The sequence below is a fragment of the Mesoplodon mirus genome, assembly GCF_964341445.2.
Source record: "Mesoplodon mirus genome assembly, chromosome: 18".
In the NCBI taxonomy this organism is placed as follows: Eukaryota; Metazoa; Chordata; class Mammalia; order Artiodactyla; family Ziphiidae; genus Mesoplodon; species Mesoplodon mirus.
This window is the reverse complement of record NC_138994.1, coordinates 22889185-22908551: the sequence shown is the minus strand read 5'-3', so window position 1 is coordinate 22908551 and position 19367 is coordinate 22889185. Positions and strand designations below refer to the sequence as shown.

Here is a 19367-nt window from a genome sequence, read left to right as displayed (position 1 = left end):
TGCGGAGCTCTCTTGTTTATTCTGATTGGAAAACTTAAGAATTTTCTAAACCAAACGTTAGTCTGTGTAGATGGACAGTTTTACGATTTCTGTTTTCTAGCAATTCTCACGATTCTCTGAAGTTGAACTCCTGGGATAAATCCGATTGTTCCTGATGTAGTCTCACCCTCTGACTCTTTTATAATATCCTGTTTCTTTTCACGATGCTATATGAATTGTATCTTTCGTAGTTGGTATTTCCTTCGACAGTCTCTGCTTCCTCCAAATTGCCTTTTTTTCTCCGTGTTTGCTCATTAATTTTAAAAGTACACAGCAAGCTATGCTCAGATTTCTGACCTAGAGAAACTGTGAGTTGATTAATGTACATTGTTTTAAGATGCTACATTTGGGGATGATTTGTTATGCAAAAATGGATAAGGAATACACCAGTTACTTCTGTGTAACTCCCCAAAACACTCTAAGCCCTGTAAAGTCAAGACTCTGTATCGTTAACCTCCGTTTCCCCAGCTCCTAAGCTAGTGTCTGGCCCAATGTAGGAATTTAAGAACAAAAGAAAATGAATGTAATCATTGACAGACTGACCCACTACAAAGCTTGTGACTGAATTTCAGTCCAGCCTGGGAGCCGTTCACTATACTCCAGACACTCAAACACCTCAGAGTGATGTAAGACTTCTTGGGGCTTCCCTGGTGGTGCAGTGGTTGAGAATCTGCCTGTTAATGCAGGGGACATGGGTTTGATCCCTGGTCTGGGAAGATCCCACATGCTGCAGAGCAACTGGGTCTGTGAGCCACAACTACTGAGCCTGCGCGCCTGGAGCTTGTGCTCTGCAACAAGAGAGGCCGCGACAGTGAGAGGCCCGCGCACCGTGATGAAGAGTGGCACCCGCTCGCCGCAACTAGAGAAAGCCCTCGCACAGACATGAAGACCCAACACAGCCAAAAATAAATAAATAAACAAATGTGGGGTTTACAAAAAAAAAAAGGCTTCTTTACCACGGTAAAAGAATCTTCTGATTATGGATTCCTCACAAATGTGTCATATCATTGAGGTAACCAACAGCATTTAAGTCAGGTACAGTTAATTTTCAGGAGCCTCCCAGGGGAAGTTGCTAAAAACTCCAGAGAACGGTTTCCTTCTTCAGGCCTTTCACAACTTTTGTCCAGACCCCTCTGGTTTTGCTTGAATCAGGATCTTCTCAAAGCAGGCAATTTGGATACATTCAAGTCTGAAAATCACCGCTTTAGCTAATGCTGATTCTTATTCTAATGTGCATTTCACAACCGACCACTGCTGACTGATTATCTTCAGCTGACTTGGCAGGAAGACAAGACAAATTATGGGACTTCAGCCACCACTGGCCACCGTTGGCGACGTGCACCCCACCTGTGTGTGGGAGTGCGTGAACACCCGAGAGGTCTGCCTATCACGTGTGGGGCTCCCACTAGTGAATTCAGTATTCTGCAAGTATCGCAAGACAGAAGCCAGATGACATGACAGGGCTAAGTGTCACTTTATGGAAGGAAGGGATGGAGAATATAAGCCCTGAAGTCACACTGCCTGGGTTCAAATCCCAGCTCAGCCACTTAGGAACCCAGGGTCACTGGGTAAATCACTTAACTTCTCTGGCCTCAGAGTTTCCAGCTGTAAAGTGGAAGGTGAAAATAAACGTCCTTCTTTCTCGGGGTTGATGTAAGGATGAAATGTGATAGTCAACACCAGTGGCTCTCAGACTTGAGCCGCATCAGAATCACCTGGACGGTTTGTTAAAACACAGATGGCTGGATCCCACTCCTGGGGTTTCTGATTCCGTAGATCTGGGGAGGATCTGAGAATTCACACGTCTAACAAATCCCCAGCTGATTCTGATGTGTCTGGCAGGGAATCATGAGCCTACAGAAGTGCATAGAACAATGCAACAACGCCCTGCACAGAGTGCATCCTTGATAAATGTCAGCAATTACTCTTTCTAAATCTTAGTTGTTATACATCGAGTCTGCTTTTAAAATATTCCAATAAAATGACACTTTTGACTCATCTTGATGCTTTCTCCCGCCTGAAAATTATCATGGACATTCTTAAGTCCTCATTTATATGGGAAAAAGATAAACTGAATTTTCTCAAATGTGTGGGTCTCACTAGTTTTACTATTTGAAGCAGTAAAAATCAGACTGTGATTATATCTTTATTGCCAGTGACCCCCTGAGAACCTGTTTCCTGGAGGTTCTGTGTCACCGACTCTGCCCATCCCGGTTGTCGATAACATCTACTTCCGGGATGAGAGATAACAGAGGGCTCCTTGCCTGCCTTTTCGAGAGTCTCTGAAAGGTTTACTTTTTGTGGCTCCTTAAAGGGACCAAAGGAGAGATTTAACACTGATGATTGAAAACCCAGCCTCAAGCGCTTGCTGCACACAGCTCTGGTCCTTTCCAACCTCTGGCTGTCCTGCGGGGACTTCTCTGGCTCGCTCCTCATCACTTGTTCTTTGTTCTGACATTCTGAACCCTGCTGTCTCCTATTTCCCAAATGAACTAGCACAAGGATGACCCTTCTGCTCCGTGGAGTTTAGGCTCCGGCTTCCCAGGCTGACTTGCTGGCTCCAACTTGGACTCTTTTTGGGCCACGGCTCGCGCTGCCTCCATCCACCCCTTTCTGGATGCGGACGGGGCCCCTGCAGCACAGCCCTCTGCTGCCATCTGGTGGCCGGAGGCTTCCCATTTTGCCGTGTCTTCACGAGACACTTGGAGCCTGTACTGTGTTGCTTTCACACCTGGCAGGATTGGAAACTGTGCGGAAACTGTGCCTCTAACCATCTCTGCGGAGGTGGGCGGGGAGAGACAGGACCTTAATTATGAAGTTTGAGATAAAACGTTTTTGAATTAAAAACTCCCTGGCATTGCCACATTTCCAGTGTGAGATTCATTCCCCCCCAGCTTTGAATTTAAACTGTAAGCTGTTATTCTAATTTCTTTTGACTTTCAATTACACTAAAATGACCGAGAAACTTGCAGTGGCTTTTTAATACAATTCAATCCTCAATTTTATTTGCTCAGTAGTCTGCTGGATAGGCTTATGTATCTCCTACTGCATGAGAATATCCAGGAAGCCCAAGATCCTAGGGTTTGCATCTTGCAGTAACAATATATGTGTTGATTTAAATGACTGTAAGTCAAATAGAGCCAGTAGGATTTTTTTAAGGTTCTTACCTTGAACTTCAAGATGTAAGCAAAGATATACAGACGTGTGGGTCTGTATAGACAGTTATGTTTATCTCGGGCACACACTTCTAATATTCATAATGAAGGCTTGTAAATAGTGACCCCCCCCCCAAAACGAACAGTCCCAAATTGGGAACCTCATTAAGAAATGGCTTAAGAGGAGCAGATAAATAACTTGACATGTAACAAGAAGATAGGTCACAAAGTAACCAAAAGATAAGCCAAGATTAACTCAAAACAGCACTAAGAGAAGCCTTCCAATATGCACACAAAGACCTTCAGAATAAGTTTGCAGACAGATTCTATCAAACTCTGATATAACATCTATATTTTAAAAATCAGAATTTAAAAGATGTGTCTTCTACCTCAATCCGAGTGGACCAGAACCAGGAACCCACCGCCCTCGAGCAGAATATGGAACATTACCTGTGTATGCAAAAACCACAGAAATGTGTTAGAGATAACTTTGCCATGGAAACCTTTGAGTAAATGAATCTATTTTCAGCTCAAATCTATGCATTAAATCGGTGTTCTCAAAGAGGGATATTTTCTCCTGAGGGGACATCTGACAAAGCAGGTTATGCCAACTCCCAAGTGCGTTTATTCTGATCATAAATTCAGGGACTGCAGACAGAAAGCCCAGAACATTGCAGACATGAGAACACTGGGTCTCAAATGTGTTCTCGGAATTTCCTTTCTCAGGATGGGATCCTTGACTTCTAGCATCGTACCTGAATGTTATCCATTTTACTACTGCTAAGACATCCTGCACTTTTTACGCCACTGTGATTCTCAGCTTAGGAGCTGGTGCCGAAACCAACACTGCTTCAGATGTTTATTTCCTTTACTTACTGGACACCTCCACTCAGACGTCTAATGAGCATCTCAAACTTTAAAACTTATTCCCAATCTTTCCCCCACATCCTTAAACCTGAACTTTCATGCTCTTCATCCCATCTGACATTAAAAGAACATGAGGTCAAAGAGATAATAACTGAGGACAATTCCACCCTTCCAGTAGCTCAGACCAAAAAAAAAAAAAAAAAACTTGAGGCTGGTGACTCTCTTTCCCACAGTGCCATCCTAGCTCTACCTTCAAAACGTTGAGAATCCAACCATTTCTCACCACTTCCTGACTCAACTCATCTGAACCTCTTGCCTAATCAGATGTAGTTGCCTCCTACCATGTCTTTCTTTCTCCCCCTTCCCCTCCCCACCACTGCATCCCTTTTATGTTCAACACAGCAGCTAAGTTGCTCCTGTTCAAATATATCAGATGATGTCCCTCCTCTACTCAAAACCCTCCCGTGACGTCTGGTCGCACACAAAGTCCACACAATGTCCATCACAGCCCCTGGGGTCTCTCTCTGAGCCCATCTTTTACTAGTGCCCCCGGCTTGATCGGTCCACTCAAGCCTCACAACTCCTGCTGCTCTCAAACAAGCCACACACTCTGCCTCGGAGCCTTGGCACGTGCCGTCCCTCTGTCTACACTGCTCACTCACCAGCTCGCCGTCTCAGTGTGATGTTACTGTCACTCACCTGCGACATCCACTCCACTCCAACATTCCTTATCTTCTTTCTTCAGCATCTAATGCATTATATACATATATACTTTTTAGTACTTTGTCTCATTCTGCTATATTGAAAGTTCAGTGAAGGCAGAGATTCTACATTTCAGCTATGTATTCCCAGTGTTTGTAAGTGCTGATTCAAAAGAGGCATGCAATAAAATATTTGTGAATACACGAATGATACACGAAAAGCAATCTTCGTTTAAACCTTAAAGATTCTGGACACTGTCACAGTTCTCAAGGACTACCTAATGCCTTGGTTTGGGGAAGGTAAATTCTGAAGCATGCATACTTAGTGGTTACAACCACCCTTTTAAAGTTGTATTTCTTTAACCAGCCAAATAAAAGCTAGACTTGCATATATTTGAAGACCAGAACTCCCATTTTTTAGTTTGTAGGAAGATTTATTCTTACCTTAAAGAGCAGAAGAGCAAGGATGACTTACTTTTTTAGTCTTTACTTTTTACTTTTAAATTTTGAATCTTGTTGTGTATATTGCCTATTCATTAAAAATTAAAGCAGGGACTTCCCTGGTGGCGCAGTGGTTAAGAATCTGCCTGCCAGTGCAGGGGACACGGGTTTGAGCCCTGGGAAGATCCCACATGCCGCGGAGCAACTAAGCCCATGCGCCACAACTACTGAGCCTACGCTCTAGAGCCCGCGAGCCACAATTACTAAGCCCACGTGCCACGACTACTGAAGCCCGCGCACCTAGAGCCCGTGCTCCGCAACAAGAGAAGCCACCGCAATGAGAAGCCCGCGCACCGCAACGAAGAGTAGCCCCTGCTCGCCGCAACTAGAGAAAGCCTGTGCACAGCAACGGAGACCCAACACAGCCAAAAATAAATAAATTTATGAACACTAAAAAATTAAAGCAAGGGCTTCCCTGGTGGCGCAGTGGTTGACAGTCCGCCTGCCGATGCAGGGGAAACGGGTTCGTGCCCCGGTCTGGGAGGATCCCACATGCCGTGGAGCGGCTGGGCCCGTGAGCCATGGCCGCTGAGCCTGTGCGTCCGGAGCCTGTGCTCCACAGCGGGAGAGGCCACAACAGTGAGAGGCCCGCGTACCGCAAAAAAAAAAAAAATTAAAGCAAAATGCCTTTAAAAATTAAGAAATATAGTTGACATTAGAATTAAGGGTTTATCAGTTTGTAAAGCTGGACCAAGAACACTTGTGATCTCATTCAGTCACAGACTTGATTTCACATACTTTTGACGTGTTTGGATGTAGTCAATGGAAAACAAGTATCAATTACATAATAATTACTTTAATAATGTCAACAGTATAATGTGGCCAAAGAAATTACGAGCCAATACATAAACAAGAGAATTAGCATTCAATATCTTTTCCTACAATAAGAATTAGATAATGTGATGCAGAACAATAATGATACACACTGTTAATGACTACAGTATTGTGGTTAATGAGACATAGAAGAATTACAAATAAAAAGGGAAATAAAACTGCAATCCAAGTGAGGGATTCATTTAGCCAGTCTTCAACTAAGAAGGTTACACTATAGTTACAACACAGAACTTGGAAAATCCTATTACCATGAATTTAGATGCAACCTGACAATAAAACTTAAGTGATATCTTGTCTTAGGAAAAAGCACTGGGTTGCAAAAACCTGAAACTGTTAAGTCACAGCTAGAAGCTCAAAAAGTCAAAGCTTGAGCATAAAAAAGCAGTCGCCTTAACAGTTGCCAGCTTACTCTTTGAGGGTAGATCCAGGTTTTATGCTTATGTTAGCATTTACTGTAATTACGCCCTTGAGCAGTTCCAGTCTTTACCTGGGCAACCTCACTAGCATCACCCACCTCTTAGTCTCAAGTTATCAAGAGGTGAACTTCGGTGACCCGAGATGGCCCTTTTATTGGCAACTGTTGTGACCCTGGGAAGGTCTGTGTGTAGACATGGGATGAACTGGGAGATTGGGATTGACATATATGCACTACCATGTGTAAAACAGATAGCTAGTGGGAACCTGCTGTAAAGCACAGGGAGCTCAGCTCGGTGCTCTGTGATGACCTAGATGGGTGGGAAGGGGGGAGGGGGGAGGGAGGTCCCAGAGGGAGGGGATATATGTATACATATAGCTGATTCATATGGTTGTACAGCAGAAACTAACACAACATTGTAAAGCAATTATATTCCAATAAAAAAAATACTGATTTTTTTGGAATTCTGTATTTATGCAAGTGTGGTAGCAAGCTTTCTAATCATGTAGTTTTGTGTATGCTATTTTTAAGGTGCTTAAAATTATTAAAGTTGCTTAATCTGATGAATTAGATTTGCAAGAGCTGCTTTAGGTGCTTGAGAAAAATTGGTTCATTAAATTTAAAATCTTATCTAAGTGTTAAGAGAATCAATTTATTCAAACATTCTAAGGAAAATGATAAATATGTATTAAATATTTGGCTACAGAACACCTACTGAACGCTGGCAGAAGACCCCAGACCTCCCAAAAGGCAAGAAACTCCCCACATACCTGGGTAGGGCAAAGCGGAGAGATCCCCACACAGAGGATCGGTGCCGAGCGGCACTCACCAGCCCGAGAGGCTTGTCTGCTCGCCCGCCGGGGCGCGCAGCGCTGGAAGCTGAGGCTCGGGCTTAGGTCAGAGCGCAGGGAGAGGACTGGGGCTGGCGGCGAGAACTCAGCGTGAAGGGGGCTAATGTGCCACAGCTAGCCGGCAGGGAGTCCGGGAAAACTCTGGAGCTGCCGAAGAGGCAAGAGACTTTTTCTTCCCTCTTGGTTTCCTGGTGCGCGAGGACAGGGGATTAAGAGCGCTGCTTAAAGGGGCTCCACAGACGGGCGCGAGTCGCGACTGAAAGCGCGGAGCCCAGTGACGGGCGTGGGACGCTGGGGCTGCTGCTGCTGCCGCCAAGAAGCCTGTGTGCGAGCGCAGGTCACTGTCCACACCGCCCTTCCGGGAGCCTGTGCAGCCCGCCACTGCCAGGGTCCCGGGATCCAGGGGCGGCTTCCCTGGGAGAACGCACGGCGCGCCTCGGGCTGGTGCAACGTCACGCCGACCTCTGCCGCTGCAGGCTCGCCCCGCACTCCGTGCCCCTCCCTCCCGCCCGGCCTGAGTGAGCAAGAGTCCCCGAAGCGGCTGCTCCTTTAACCCTGTCCTGTCTGAGCGAAGAACAGACGCCCTCCGGCGACCTACACGCAGAGGCGGGGCCAAATCCAAAGCTGAGACCCAGGAGCTGTGAGAACAAAGAAGAGAAAGGGAAACCTCTCCCAGCAGCCTCAGAAGCAGCGGATTAAAGCTCCACAACCAACTTGATGTACCCTGCATCTGTGGAATACATGAATAGACAACACATCATCCCAAATTGAGGAGCCAGGAGTCAGTGCTGTGCCTCTGAGGTGGGAGAGCCAACTTCAGGACACTGGTCCACAAGAGACCTCCCAGCTCCACATAATATCAAACGACAAAAATCTTCCAGAGATCTCCATCTCAACACCAGCACCCAGCTTCACTCAACGACCAGCAAGCTACAGTGCTGGACACCCTATGCCAAACAACTAGCAAGACAGGAACACAACGCCACCCATTAGCAGAGAGGTGGCCTAAAATCATAAAAAGTCCGCAGACACCCCAAAACACACCACCAGACGTGGACCTGCCCACCAGAAAGACAAGATCCAGCCTCATCCACCAGAACACAGGCACTAGTCCCCTCCACCAGGAAGCCTACACAACCCACTAAACCAACCTTAGCCACTGGGGACAGACACCAAAAACAACGGGAACTACGAACCTGCAGCCTGCAAAAAGGAGACCCCAAACACAGTAACATAAGCAAAATGAGAAGACAGAAAAACACACAGCAGGAGAAGGAGCAAGATAAAAACCCACCAGATCTAACAAATGAAGAGGTAATAGGCAGTCTACCTGAAAAAGAATTCAGAATAATGATGGTAAAGATGATCCAAGATTCTATTTCCCAGATCCAAAATCTTGGAAATAGAATAGACAAAATGCAAGAAACAGTTAACAAGGACCTAGAAGAACTAAAGATGAATCAAGCATCGATTAAAAACACAATACATGAAATAAAAAATACTCTAGATGGGATCAATAGCAGAATAACTGAGGCAGAAGAACGGATAAGTGAGGTGGAAGATAAAATAGTGGAAATAACTGCTGCAGAGCAAAATAAAGAAAAAAGAATGAAAAGAACAGAGGACAGTCTCAGAGACCTCTGGGACAACATTAAACGCACCAACATTCGAATTATAGGGGTTCCAGAAGAAGAAGAGAAAAAGAAAGGGACTGAGAAAATATTTGAAGAGATTATAGTTGAAAACTTCCCTAATATGGGAAAGGAAATAGTTAATCAAGTCCAGGAGGCACAGAGAGTCCCATACAGAATAAATCCAAGGAGAAATACGCCAAGACACATATTAATCAAACTGTCAAAAATTAAACACAAAGAAATCATATTGAAAGCAGCAAGGCAAAAACAACAAATAACACACAAGGGAATCCCCATCAGGATAACAGCTGATCTCTCAGCAGAAACTCTACAAGCCAGAAGGGAGTGGCAGGACATAATTAAAGTGATGAAGGAGAAAAACCTGCAACCAAGATTACTCTACCCAGCAAGGATCTCATTCAGATTTGATGGAGAAATTAAAACATTTACAGACAAGCAAAAGCTGAGAGAGTTCAGCACCACCAAACCAGCTTTACAACAAATGCTAAAGGAACTTCTCTAGGCAAGAAACACAACAGAAGTAAAAGACCTACAATAACGAACCCAAAACAATTAAGAAAATGGGGATAGGAACATACATATCGATAATTACCTTAAATGTAAATGGACTAAATGCTCCCACCAAAAGATACAGATTGGCTGAATGGATACAAAAACAAGACCCATATATATGCTGTCTACAAGAGACCCACTTCAGACCTAGAGACACATACAGACTGAAAGTAAGGGGCTGGAAAAAGATATTCCATGCAAATGGAAACCAAAAGAAAGCTGGAGTAGCAATTCTCATATCAGACAAAATAGACTTTAAAATAAAGACCACTAGAAGAGACAAAGAAGGACACTACCTAATGATCAAGGGATCGATCCAAGAAGAAGATATAACAATTGTAAATATTTATGCACCCAACATAGGAGCACCTCAATACATAAGGCAAATACTAACAGCCATAAAAGGAGAAATCGACAGTAACACAATCATAGTAGGGGACTTTAACACCCCACTTTCACCAATGGACAGATCATCCAAAATGAAAATAAATAAGGAAACACAAGCTTTAAATGATACATTAAACAAGATGGACTTAATTGATATTTATAGGACATTCCATCCAAAAACAACAGAATACACATTTTTCTCAAGTGCTCATGGAACATTCTCCAGGATAGATCATATCTTGGGTCACAAATCAAGCCTTGGTAAATTTAAGAAAATTGAAATTGTATCAAGTATCTTTTCCGACCACAATGCTATGAGACTAGATATCAATTACAGGAAAAGAGCTGTAAAAAATACAAACACATGGAGGCTAAACAATACACTACTTAATAACGAAGTGATCACTGAAGAAATCAAAGAGGAAATTAAAAAATACCTAGAAACAAATGACAATGGAGACACGACGCCCCAAAACCTATGGGATGCAGCAAAAGCAGTTCTAAGAGGGAAGTTTATAGCAATACAATCCCACCTTAAGAAACAGGAAACATCTCGAATAAACAACCTAACCTTGCACCTAAAGCAATTAGAGAAAGAAGAACAAAAACATCCCAAAGTTAGCAGAAGGAAAGAAATCATAAAAATCAGATCAGAAATAAATGAAAAAGAAATGAAGGAAACGATAGCAAAGATCAATAAAACTAAAAGCTGGTTCTTTGAGAAGATAAACAAAATTGATAAACCATTAGCCAGACTCATCAAGAAAAAAAGGGAGAAGACTCAAATCAATAGAATTAGAAATGAAAAAGGAGAAGTAACAACTGACACTGCAGAAATACAAAAGATCATGAGAGATTACTATAAGCTACTCTATGCCAATAAAATGGACAACCTGGAAGAAATGGACAAATTCTTAGAAATGCACAACCTGCCAAGACTGAATCAGGAAGAAATAGAAAATATGAACAGACCAATCACAAGCACTGAAATTGAAACTGTGATAAAAAATCTTCCAACAAACAAAAGCCCAGGACCAGATGGCTTCACAGGCGAATTCTATCAAGCATTTAGAGAAGAGCTAACACCTATCCTTCTCAAACTCTTCCAAAATATAGCAGAGGGAGGAACACTCCCAAACTCATTCTACGAGGCCACCATCACCTTGATACCAAAACCAGACAAGGATGTCACAAAGAAAGAAAACTACAGGCCAATATCACTGATGAACATAGATGCAAAAATCCTCAACAAAATACTAGCAAACAGAATCCAACAGCACATTAAAAGGATCATACACCATGATCAAGTGGGGTTTATTCCAGGAATGCAAGGATTCTTCAATATACGGAAATCAATCAACGTGATACACCATATTAACAAATTGAAGGAGAAAAACCATATGATCATCTCAATAGATGCAGAGAAAGCTTTCGACAAAATTCAACACCCATTTATGATAAAAACCCTGCAGAAAGTAGGCATAGAGGGAACTTTCCTCAACATAATAAAGGCCATATATGACAAACCCACAGCCAGCATCGTCCTCAATGGTGAAAAACTGAAACCATTTCCACTAAGATCAGGAACAAGACAAGGTTGCCCACTCTCACCACTCTTATTCAACATAGTTTTGGAAGTTTTAGCCACAGCAATCAGAGAAGAAAAGGAAATAAAAGGAATCCAAATCGGAAAAGAAGAAGTAAAGCTGTCACTGTTTGCAGATGACATGATACTATACATAGAGAATCCTAAAGATGCTACCAGAAAACTACTAGAGTTAATCAATGAATTTGGTCAAGTTGCAGGATACAAAATTAATGCACAGAAATCTCTGGCATTCCTATATACTAATGATGAAAAATCTGAAAGTGAAATCAAGGAAACACTCCCATTTACCATTGCAACAAAAAGAATAAAATATCTAGGAATAAACCTACCTAAGGAGACAAAAGACCTGTATGCAGAAAATTATAAGACACTGATGAAAGAAATTAAAGATGATACAAATAGATGGAGAGATGTACCATGTTCTTGGATTGGAAGAATCAACATTGTGAAACTGACTCTACTACCCAAAGCAATCTACAGATTCAATGCAATCCCTATCAAACTACCACTGGCATTTTTCACAGAACTAGAACAAAAAATTTCACAATTTGTATGGAAACACAAAAGACCCCGAATAGCCAAAGCAATCTTGAGAACGAAAAATGGAGCTGGAGGAATCAGGCTCCCTGACTTCAGACTATACTACAAAGCTACAGTAATCAAGATAGTATGGTACTGGCACAAAAACAGAAAGATAGATCAATGGAACAGGATAGAAAGCCCAGAGTTAAACCCACGGACATATGGTCACCTTATCTTTGATAAAGGAGGCAGGAATGTACAGTGGAGAAAGGACAGTCTCTTCAATAAGTGGTGCTGGGAAAACTGGATAGGGACATGTAAAAGTATGAGATTAGATCACTCCCTAACACCATACACAAAAATAAGCTCAAAATGGATTAAAGACCTAAATGTAAGGCCAGACACTATCAAACTCTTAGAGGAAAACATAGGCAGAACACTCTACGACATAAATCACAGCAAGATCCTTTTTGACCCACCTCCTAGAGAAATGGAAGTAAAGACAAAAATAAACACATGGGACCTAATGAAACTTAAAAGCTTTTGCACAGCAAAGGAAACCATAAACAAGACCAAAAGACAACCCTCAGAATGGGAGACAATATTTGCAAATGAAGCAACTGACAAAGGATTAATCTCCAAAATTTATAAGCAGCTCTTGCAGCTCAATAACAAAAAAACAAACAACCCAATCCAAAAATGGGCAGAAGACCTAAATAGACATTTCTCCACAGAAGATATACAGACTGCCAACAAACACATGAAAGGATGCTCAACATCTTTACTCATTAGAGAAATGCAAATCAAAACTACAATGAGATATCATCTCACACCAGTCAGAATGGCCATCATCAAAAAATCTAGAAACAATAAATGCTGGAGAGGTTGTGGAAAAAAGGGAACACTCTTGCACTGCTGGTGGGAATGTGAATTGGTACAGCCGCTATGGAGAACGGTATGGAGGTTCCTTAAAAAACTACAAATAGAACTACCATATGACCCAGCAATCCCACTACTAGGCATATACCCTGAGAAAACCATAATTCAAAAAGAGACATGTACCAAAATGTTCATAGCAGCCCTATTTACAATAGCCCGGAGATGGAAACAACCTAAGTGTCCATCATCGGATGAATGGATAAAGAAGATGTGGCACATATATACAATGGAATATTACTCAGCCATAAAAAGAAATGAAATTGAGCTATTTGTAATGAGGTGGATAGACCTAGAGTCTGTCATACAGAGTGAAGTAAGTCAGAAAGAGAAAGACAAATACTGTATGCTAACACATATATATGGAATTTAAGAAAAAAAAATGTCATGAAGAACCTAGGGGTAAGACAGGAATAAAGACACAGACCTACTAGAGAATGGACTTGAGGATATGGGGAGGGGTAAGGGTAAGCTGTGACAAAGTGAAAGAGCGGCATGGACATATATACACTACCAAACGTAAGGTAGATAGCTAGTGGGAAGCAGCCGCATAGCTCAGGGAGATCAGCTCGGTGCTTTGTGACCGCCTGGAGGGGTGGGATAGGGAGGATGGCAGGGAGACGCAAAAGGGAGGGGATATGGAAACATATGTATATGTATAACTGATTAAATTTGTTATAAAGCAAAAAAAAAAAATTAAAAAAAATATTTGGGAATAATTTAATCTGTTAAATGTAATAAAATGTAAGTAAAAATGATTGCTTTATATTTTCACAAAATAGATTTGAGATAAAAAGATCTACAAGAATATCTAGTTTAAGATTAAAATATGAATGTGAATTAAAACACAAGTAACTGTCAATGTTCCTCCTTGAACATTCTTGTAAAAACCAGACAGATACTAAAAATAAATTACTAACAATTCTAGTGCCAGGTTTTTTCTTCATTTTTAATATGAGACACTCATTATTCATTTATCGACACTAAATAACAAAGAATCCATTTCATACAAAATGAAGGGTTGTCTTAAGTTTTCAGTTCTTAAAGCTTATTACTAATAACATAATCATATTTATTTTTCTTAAATGGCAGCATAGAGAATTACTTACATATAACACATTATGAATGAAAAATAAGTAAACTTTTCCCTTATAAGAATAGCTGATATAAAAATGATTCACCTGAGAATAGATTCTTTGATTTTATGTAACATGTTCTTTCAGGAAGGAAAATGAAAAATCAATGTCAGGAATATTAAAAATACATGAGGGGTAAGCATTTCTATTTAAAAAAAATTAATGTGTATTTATGTTACATAAAAATACAGCATGATTTTTCCTCAAATTCAGAGCACATTTAGAAGAAAATGTTGTGACCAACAGAACCATAAAAGCATGACAACACTTACCCTAAATAGAATTGTGCCCCTATAAAATAGTGTTACTACCACTAGCAAAGCATCTGTCATATTATATTAAAGTACATAAGTATCTAACCTCTTCCTACTAGACTGTAAGATCTTACATGGCCAAAGTGGATAGTTATTGTTCTATCCAAAGAAGCCATTGCTTGAAACTTGATCACTAAGATGTCTGTTGAATAAAATTACTCTAAAAACATTTTAATGATAAAAATATTGGTTTTAGATAGTTTGGGCCAATTTAAAGGAAAAAATGGCTTTAAAGAAAACCCATGGCCTTTTACTGAGAACAAACTGGAAGAGAGATTAAGAGCTTACAAAGAGAAATGTAAAGGATGCTCATCATCGTGTTTTTCAGGCCTTGTTCCTAACGCTGCAGACAGATGTTTGCTTTATTAGTCATGAACCACGGTCGCTCCGTGAAGTCCGGGTGTTCACTTTTAAGATTTGATTGTGGGTGGAAAATAGAAGGCAGGTGATGCGGATTTTTCTAATTTTTCCTAATATATGTATTTATATTTATTTGTATTGGTACAGAAAAAAGTTTTGAGATTATAATTTAAGACATTTTGAACTGTACACTGTCAATAAAGATAAATTTCATATTTGACCTGCTGTGTCCTTTTCTTCCCACCCCACTTACCCTTGTTTTCCTAAGTAGTAGTTAAATTATACTTCTGAATAGAAAAAATTCTCTTACTGTGAAAAAATGGGAACAGAACACTCCTACATTTTAATTTTAATTAAATTAAAATAATTTAATTCATGACCAAAATATATTCACTCTAAGTATGTAAAAACTTTTTAAAAAGTCCTTTTAAAAAAAAATGCTTACAAGAGCACAATAGTGAAGTAACTGAATGAACTTAATAGATAGGAAACGTGATTATGATTGGTCAGCAGAGCTACAAAAACACCCCCCCCCCAAAGAGAAACCCTGGGTATTTACATGAATATTAGACACTAAAAGATATCTCTTTACGGCACTGGTTAGCAATGACTTGCTTAGAAAATACAACGAGCTATTTACTAATTTATCTACAAAGGTAAAGATTTTCTTTCCAAGGTTTCCTTGTCTTCATCGTGTAGTACTATAGTTTAAAAGTTACAACTTTTACTAAAGATGGAAAAGCGAGATTCTCAGTTGAAGAACCAAAAGGTAGGTATCATGAGGCAAGTGCCTTGATAATAAAAGATTAAACATACTAGGCCAACTGAATCCTACGAGGGGAAGTAACTTCGCTGCAGGTTGTGGAATCCAACCAGAGGCTGTAAAACAGCTCATTTAGATTAGTTAGAAGACAGACCTCTGAGACGGCAGGTAACGTACCTGCACTGTTAGCAATGTGGCCAAAGCAACAGAGGAAGATATCAGTCATGTACCTTGTACGGAGGCTGAGAAAGGTACACTATTGTACATCAGCTGCTGGAGCCTAAAAGCACAGCTGTCTTATTACACGGGACGGCGAAAACTTAAGTTTCACCTACGTTAGTTAACAGCTTCATTAAAGGGTTTGGATCTTTAGAGTAGCTCAGTACCAAATCTTTCTGCTGTGGCTGCTGCTCTTTAAGACTCTTCGTAAAGCAATAAACACACCCCTAATATATTTGTTTTCACAAAGTTAATAACTTTCACTCATCTGGTTGAAATATAATGTCCACTAGTAGGATTTATATTATATTATACCTATAGTCCACACGTGGGATCTACAAGGAAATATTTCTAAGACTATCTCGACCATAATCTTACTTCAACTCTGTCAGAGAGTGAAATTCTGGTTTCTTATTAAAGGGAATTATGTATAGTTTACTTATCCTTAATTTAAGGCCCAAAAGTTTATTTACATTCCACCACGTTCCAAAGTGAATCTGAGATGAGTAACTAAATAAATCTACATAGTGATATAGTTAAAACTCTATAAAGGAGAGAGATATTCAAATAATATGGTTTATTTCTAGAATAAAAAGAAGATGTGTCCTTTGGAAGGAAGATGACAAAAAAATTTCTATCTTCCACGAGGGGTGGAGGAGAAGGTATGGCTTAATTCTTGTAGCTCTATAGATGTCTGTCATTCTAGCCACAAACAGTCAAAAATCAGACTATTACATAATAAGATTCTACACATAGTCTTCCACAATAATGGAAACACCTCTGAATTTTACCGTAAGCAAAAGAACTGTAACAAGAGCACTGTACCAGAGTTACTTATGTCTAAAATCATCTAACAGAACAAGGTCTCGTTTCAGTTATTCTGGCTGATGAGTGCCACCCAGTGAATGTCACTTCCTGCAGACCTCTATGTGCACTGAGACTGTCCAGCGTTCAGGTTTTTAGGACGCCAACTTCCATTCAGTTTCTTTTAGAAATTAAAAAGGAGAAGCAAACTTTTGCTTTATGCCTCTGTTCTATGTGTTATTTATGTATTCGTTTTTTATTTAGATTGGGGTATTACATACTTATGTAACAAGATGGTATAAACTTAAAAGATAACTGTTCGGGGCTTCCCTGGTGGCGCAGTGGTTGAGAGTCTGCCTGCCGATGTAGGAGACACGGGTTCGTGCCCCGGTCCGGGAGGATCCCACATGCCATGGAGTGGCTGGGCCCGTGAGCCATGGCCGCTGAGCCTGTGCGTCCAGAGCCTGTGCTCCGCAATGGGAGAGGCCACAGCAGTGAGAGGCCCACGGACCGCAAAAAAAATAAAAATAAAAAAAAAGATAACTGTTCAAAATAAAATGATTCTATCACTATTGCTTCAAATCATAAAATCACAAGCACTGTTTCTGAAAAGTGAAAAAGTACATATTCAACTTCACATACAGACTACAGTGCAGTATACTTCAGATACAAACGTGCAGTTTCAATGCGTTATACACAAGTTTTATTTGAAGAAAAGCAGAACACACAACCAACAGCATTTCAATTAACGAAGTCAGGAAAATCCCACGTGCTTTCATGGTTCTCCAATTACCGTTCAAGCAATCAACGTTTAAACCAAAGTTAAAAGAAAGTGAAAAAGAAAGAAGGCAGTAAGAGACTGAGCAACACAAATTCAAAATACTACTCTGTCTTCCTGTGCTCTTTCCCACCAAAGTGTGCTGTTCGGAGTACCACAACTGTTATCTTCTTCCTCTTGTTCTTTAATGAGTTCTACAAAAACCTAAATGAAAATAAATTAATGAATACAATATTCTGTTGCGCAATTATCTTACAAAAATTTAAACTAAATCAGCAATGGCATAAGGCAATACCTAATTACATTAACGATTCAAGTATCAAGAGATATACTGCCATTAATATTATTTAAACAGAATAATCTCCACTAATCCCACAAAAAGATGAATGTTACTTTAGAGGATTAATAGATTATTTGTTTTTTGATTAATATATTAAAGTAGCATCATAAAAAATTATAGATATTTAAGCAATGTAATTTCAGATGTGCTAATATGAAATACCACCCATCATGACTCATTTTCTTCAAACTGAAGAAAAAATACTGAGCTATTCAAAATAAGCAGATGGAGAACCTCAAGTTGTTTAAAATTTACAAAGTTTAGGAATATTCTATAGCGATTGGTCTCTGGCTCACAATCTCCTTCCCTGTCCAATATAGACCTAAACAATTAGATACTGGACACTTTCTTCTACAGAAGAACTTTTTAAATTTAACTTTATAGTACCTGTTCCAATGTCGCTTGAGAAAAGCTGTATTCCTCAATGGCAAAAGTATGTTTCGCTGTTAACATATAAAAATAATATTTCACTTATTAATATTTTTAAGTAATAAAATGGCAATAACTACTGAGTGGCTAACAATCTGTTTTTTGTTGTTGTTGTTTTAATCTCTATAATCAACTCATTTCAATTTAAAGCTGCCAATACAGGTCACTTTCCCCTATCTGCTTCCTTTCTCTCCCAGCCGCCCAATTCTCTACGGCCCATATTTCATGGGACGGACTTGCCTTATTCACCTTTTCCAAGCAGCCCCTCTTTCCCCTCCTTTTTCCTTCTTCCTCATGACTCCTGTTTTCATGTTTCTGTTGCTCCTGCTCTCTCTCTCCCATCCCCCAGTTCCAGTACAGTCCATTCTGGACTTGTTGCACTAGATTCTGGATATTATTGGCCACGCATCCATATGCTTTTCTGTATTTATTTTAGGTCCCTTTGTATTCTGTCCCAATATCAAATTTCTGGTTTTCTATTCATTCCTTTAATTCTCCCTAATTACTTCAAATGTTCTCTTTAATCATAAAGAAAACACTAGGAGGGAATTCCCTGGTGGTCCAGTGGTTAGGACTCTGTGCTCTCACTGTGGAGGGCACGGGTTCAATCCCTGGTCGGGGAACTAAGATCCCACAAGCCGCGAGGCGCAGTCAAAAACCAAAAAAAAGTATATTTAATGAAGTAACACTTTTTTTTTTCTTTTAAAAAGAAAGCACCAGGAAGTTTCATAGTTTACAAATGCCGTAAAATAACCTGTACATGAATACGTGCCCCATCCAGGAGACTGCCTCTCTCTGCTGGTGAGGTATCTTTATCCCACCTACCATTTATTTTTAAAATGCCAAGATCCAATAAACTTCTTTAAAGTTTAGATTTAGAAATGCCTACCCTCTTGCACTATGAATTCTCCTCTCCCTTCTCTGCCTGCCACTGGTGTCTTGCTACTATTGCTACCTCTCTGGTCTAACACGAAGTAAGGATTCACGAAATTCAGTGCTCCCACTTCTGGACTGAACTAGTGAGGGCTAATTAAGATGAACTTTCTCAGAGATGCAACGTGAAAAACCACGGTGATGTCCAGAGTGAAAGGTTTACACTACTATACAGTTAATCTACAAAATCCCTAGCGTGTGAGTATTTACCTACAGTTTACATTAAATTAGTAAAAGGTCATCTTCCTACTTACCATAGTTTCTACA

At 40.3% G+C, this 19367-nt stretch overlaps 1 protein-coding gene across 4 annotated transcripts in view; it reads right to left on the bottom strand.

The window, feature by feature from the left end:
* Positions 1 to 17160: 17160 nt before the first annotated feature.
* ABCA5 (ATP binding cassette subfamily A member 5) overlaps positions 17161 to 19367 on the bottom strand; it is a 70280-nt gene continuing 68073 nt past the window's right edge. For all 4 annotated transcript variants that reach the window (XM_082604966.1, XM_082604965.1, XM_082604967.1 and 1 more), the window contains 2 exons: positions 18126 to 18181; positions 17161 to 17602 (listed from right to left, as the gene is read on the bottom strand). In XM_082604966.1, coding sequence (XP_082461092.1) covers positions 17495 to 17602; positions 18126 to 18181 — 164 coding nt within the window. In that variant the 3' untranslated portion in view covers positions 17161 to 17494. The remainder of the gene's footprint in view (positions 17603 to 18125; positions 18182 to 19367) is intronic.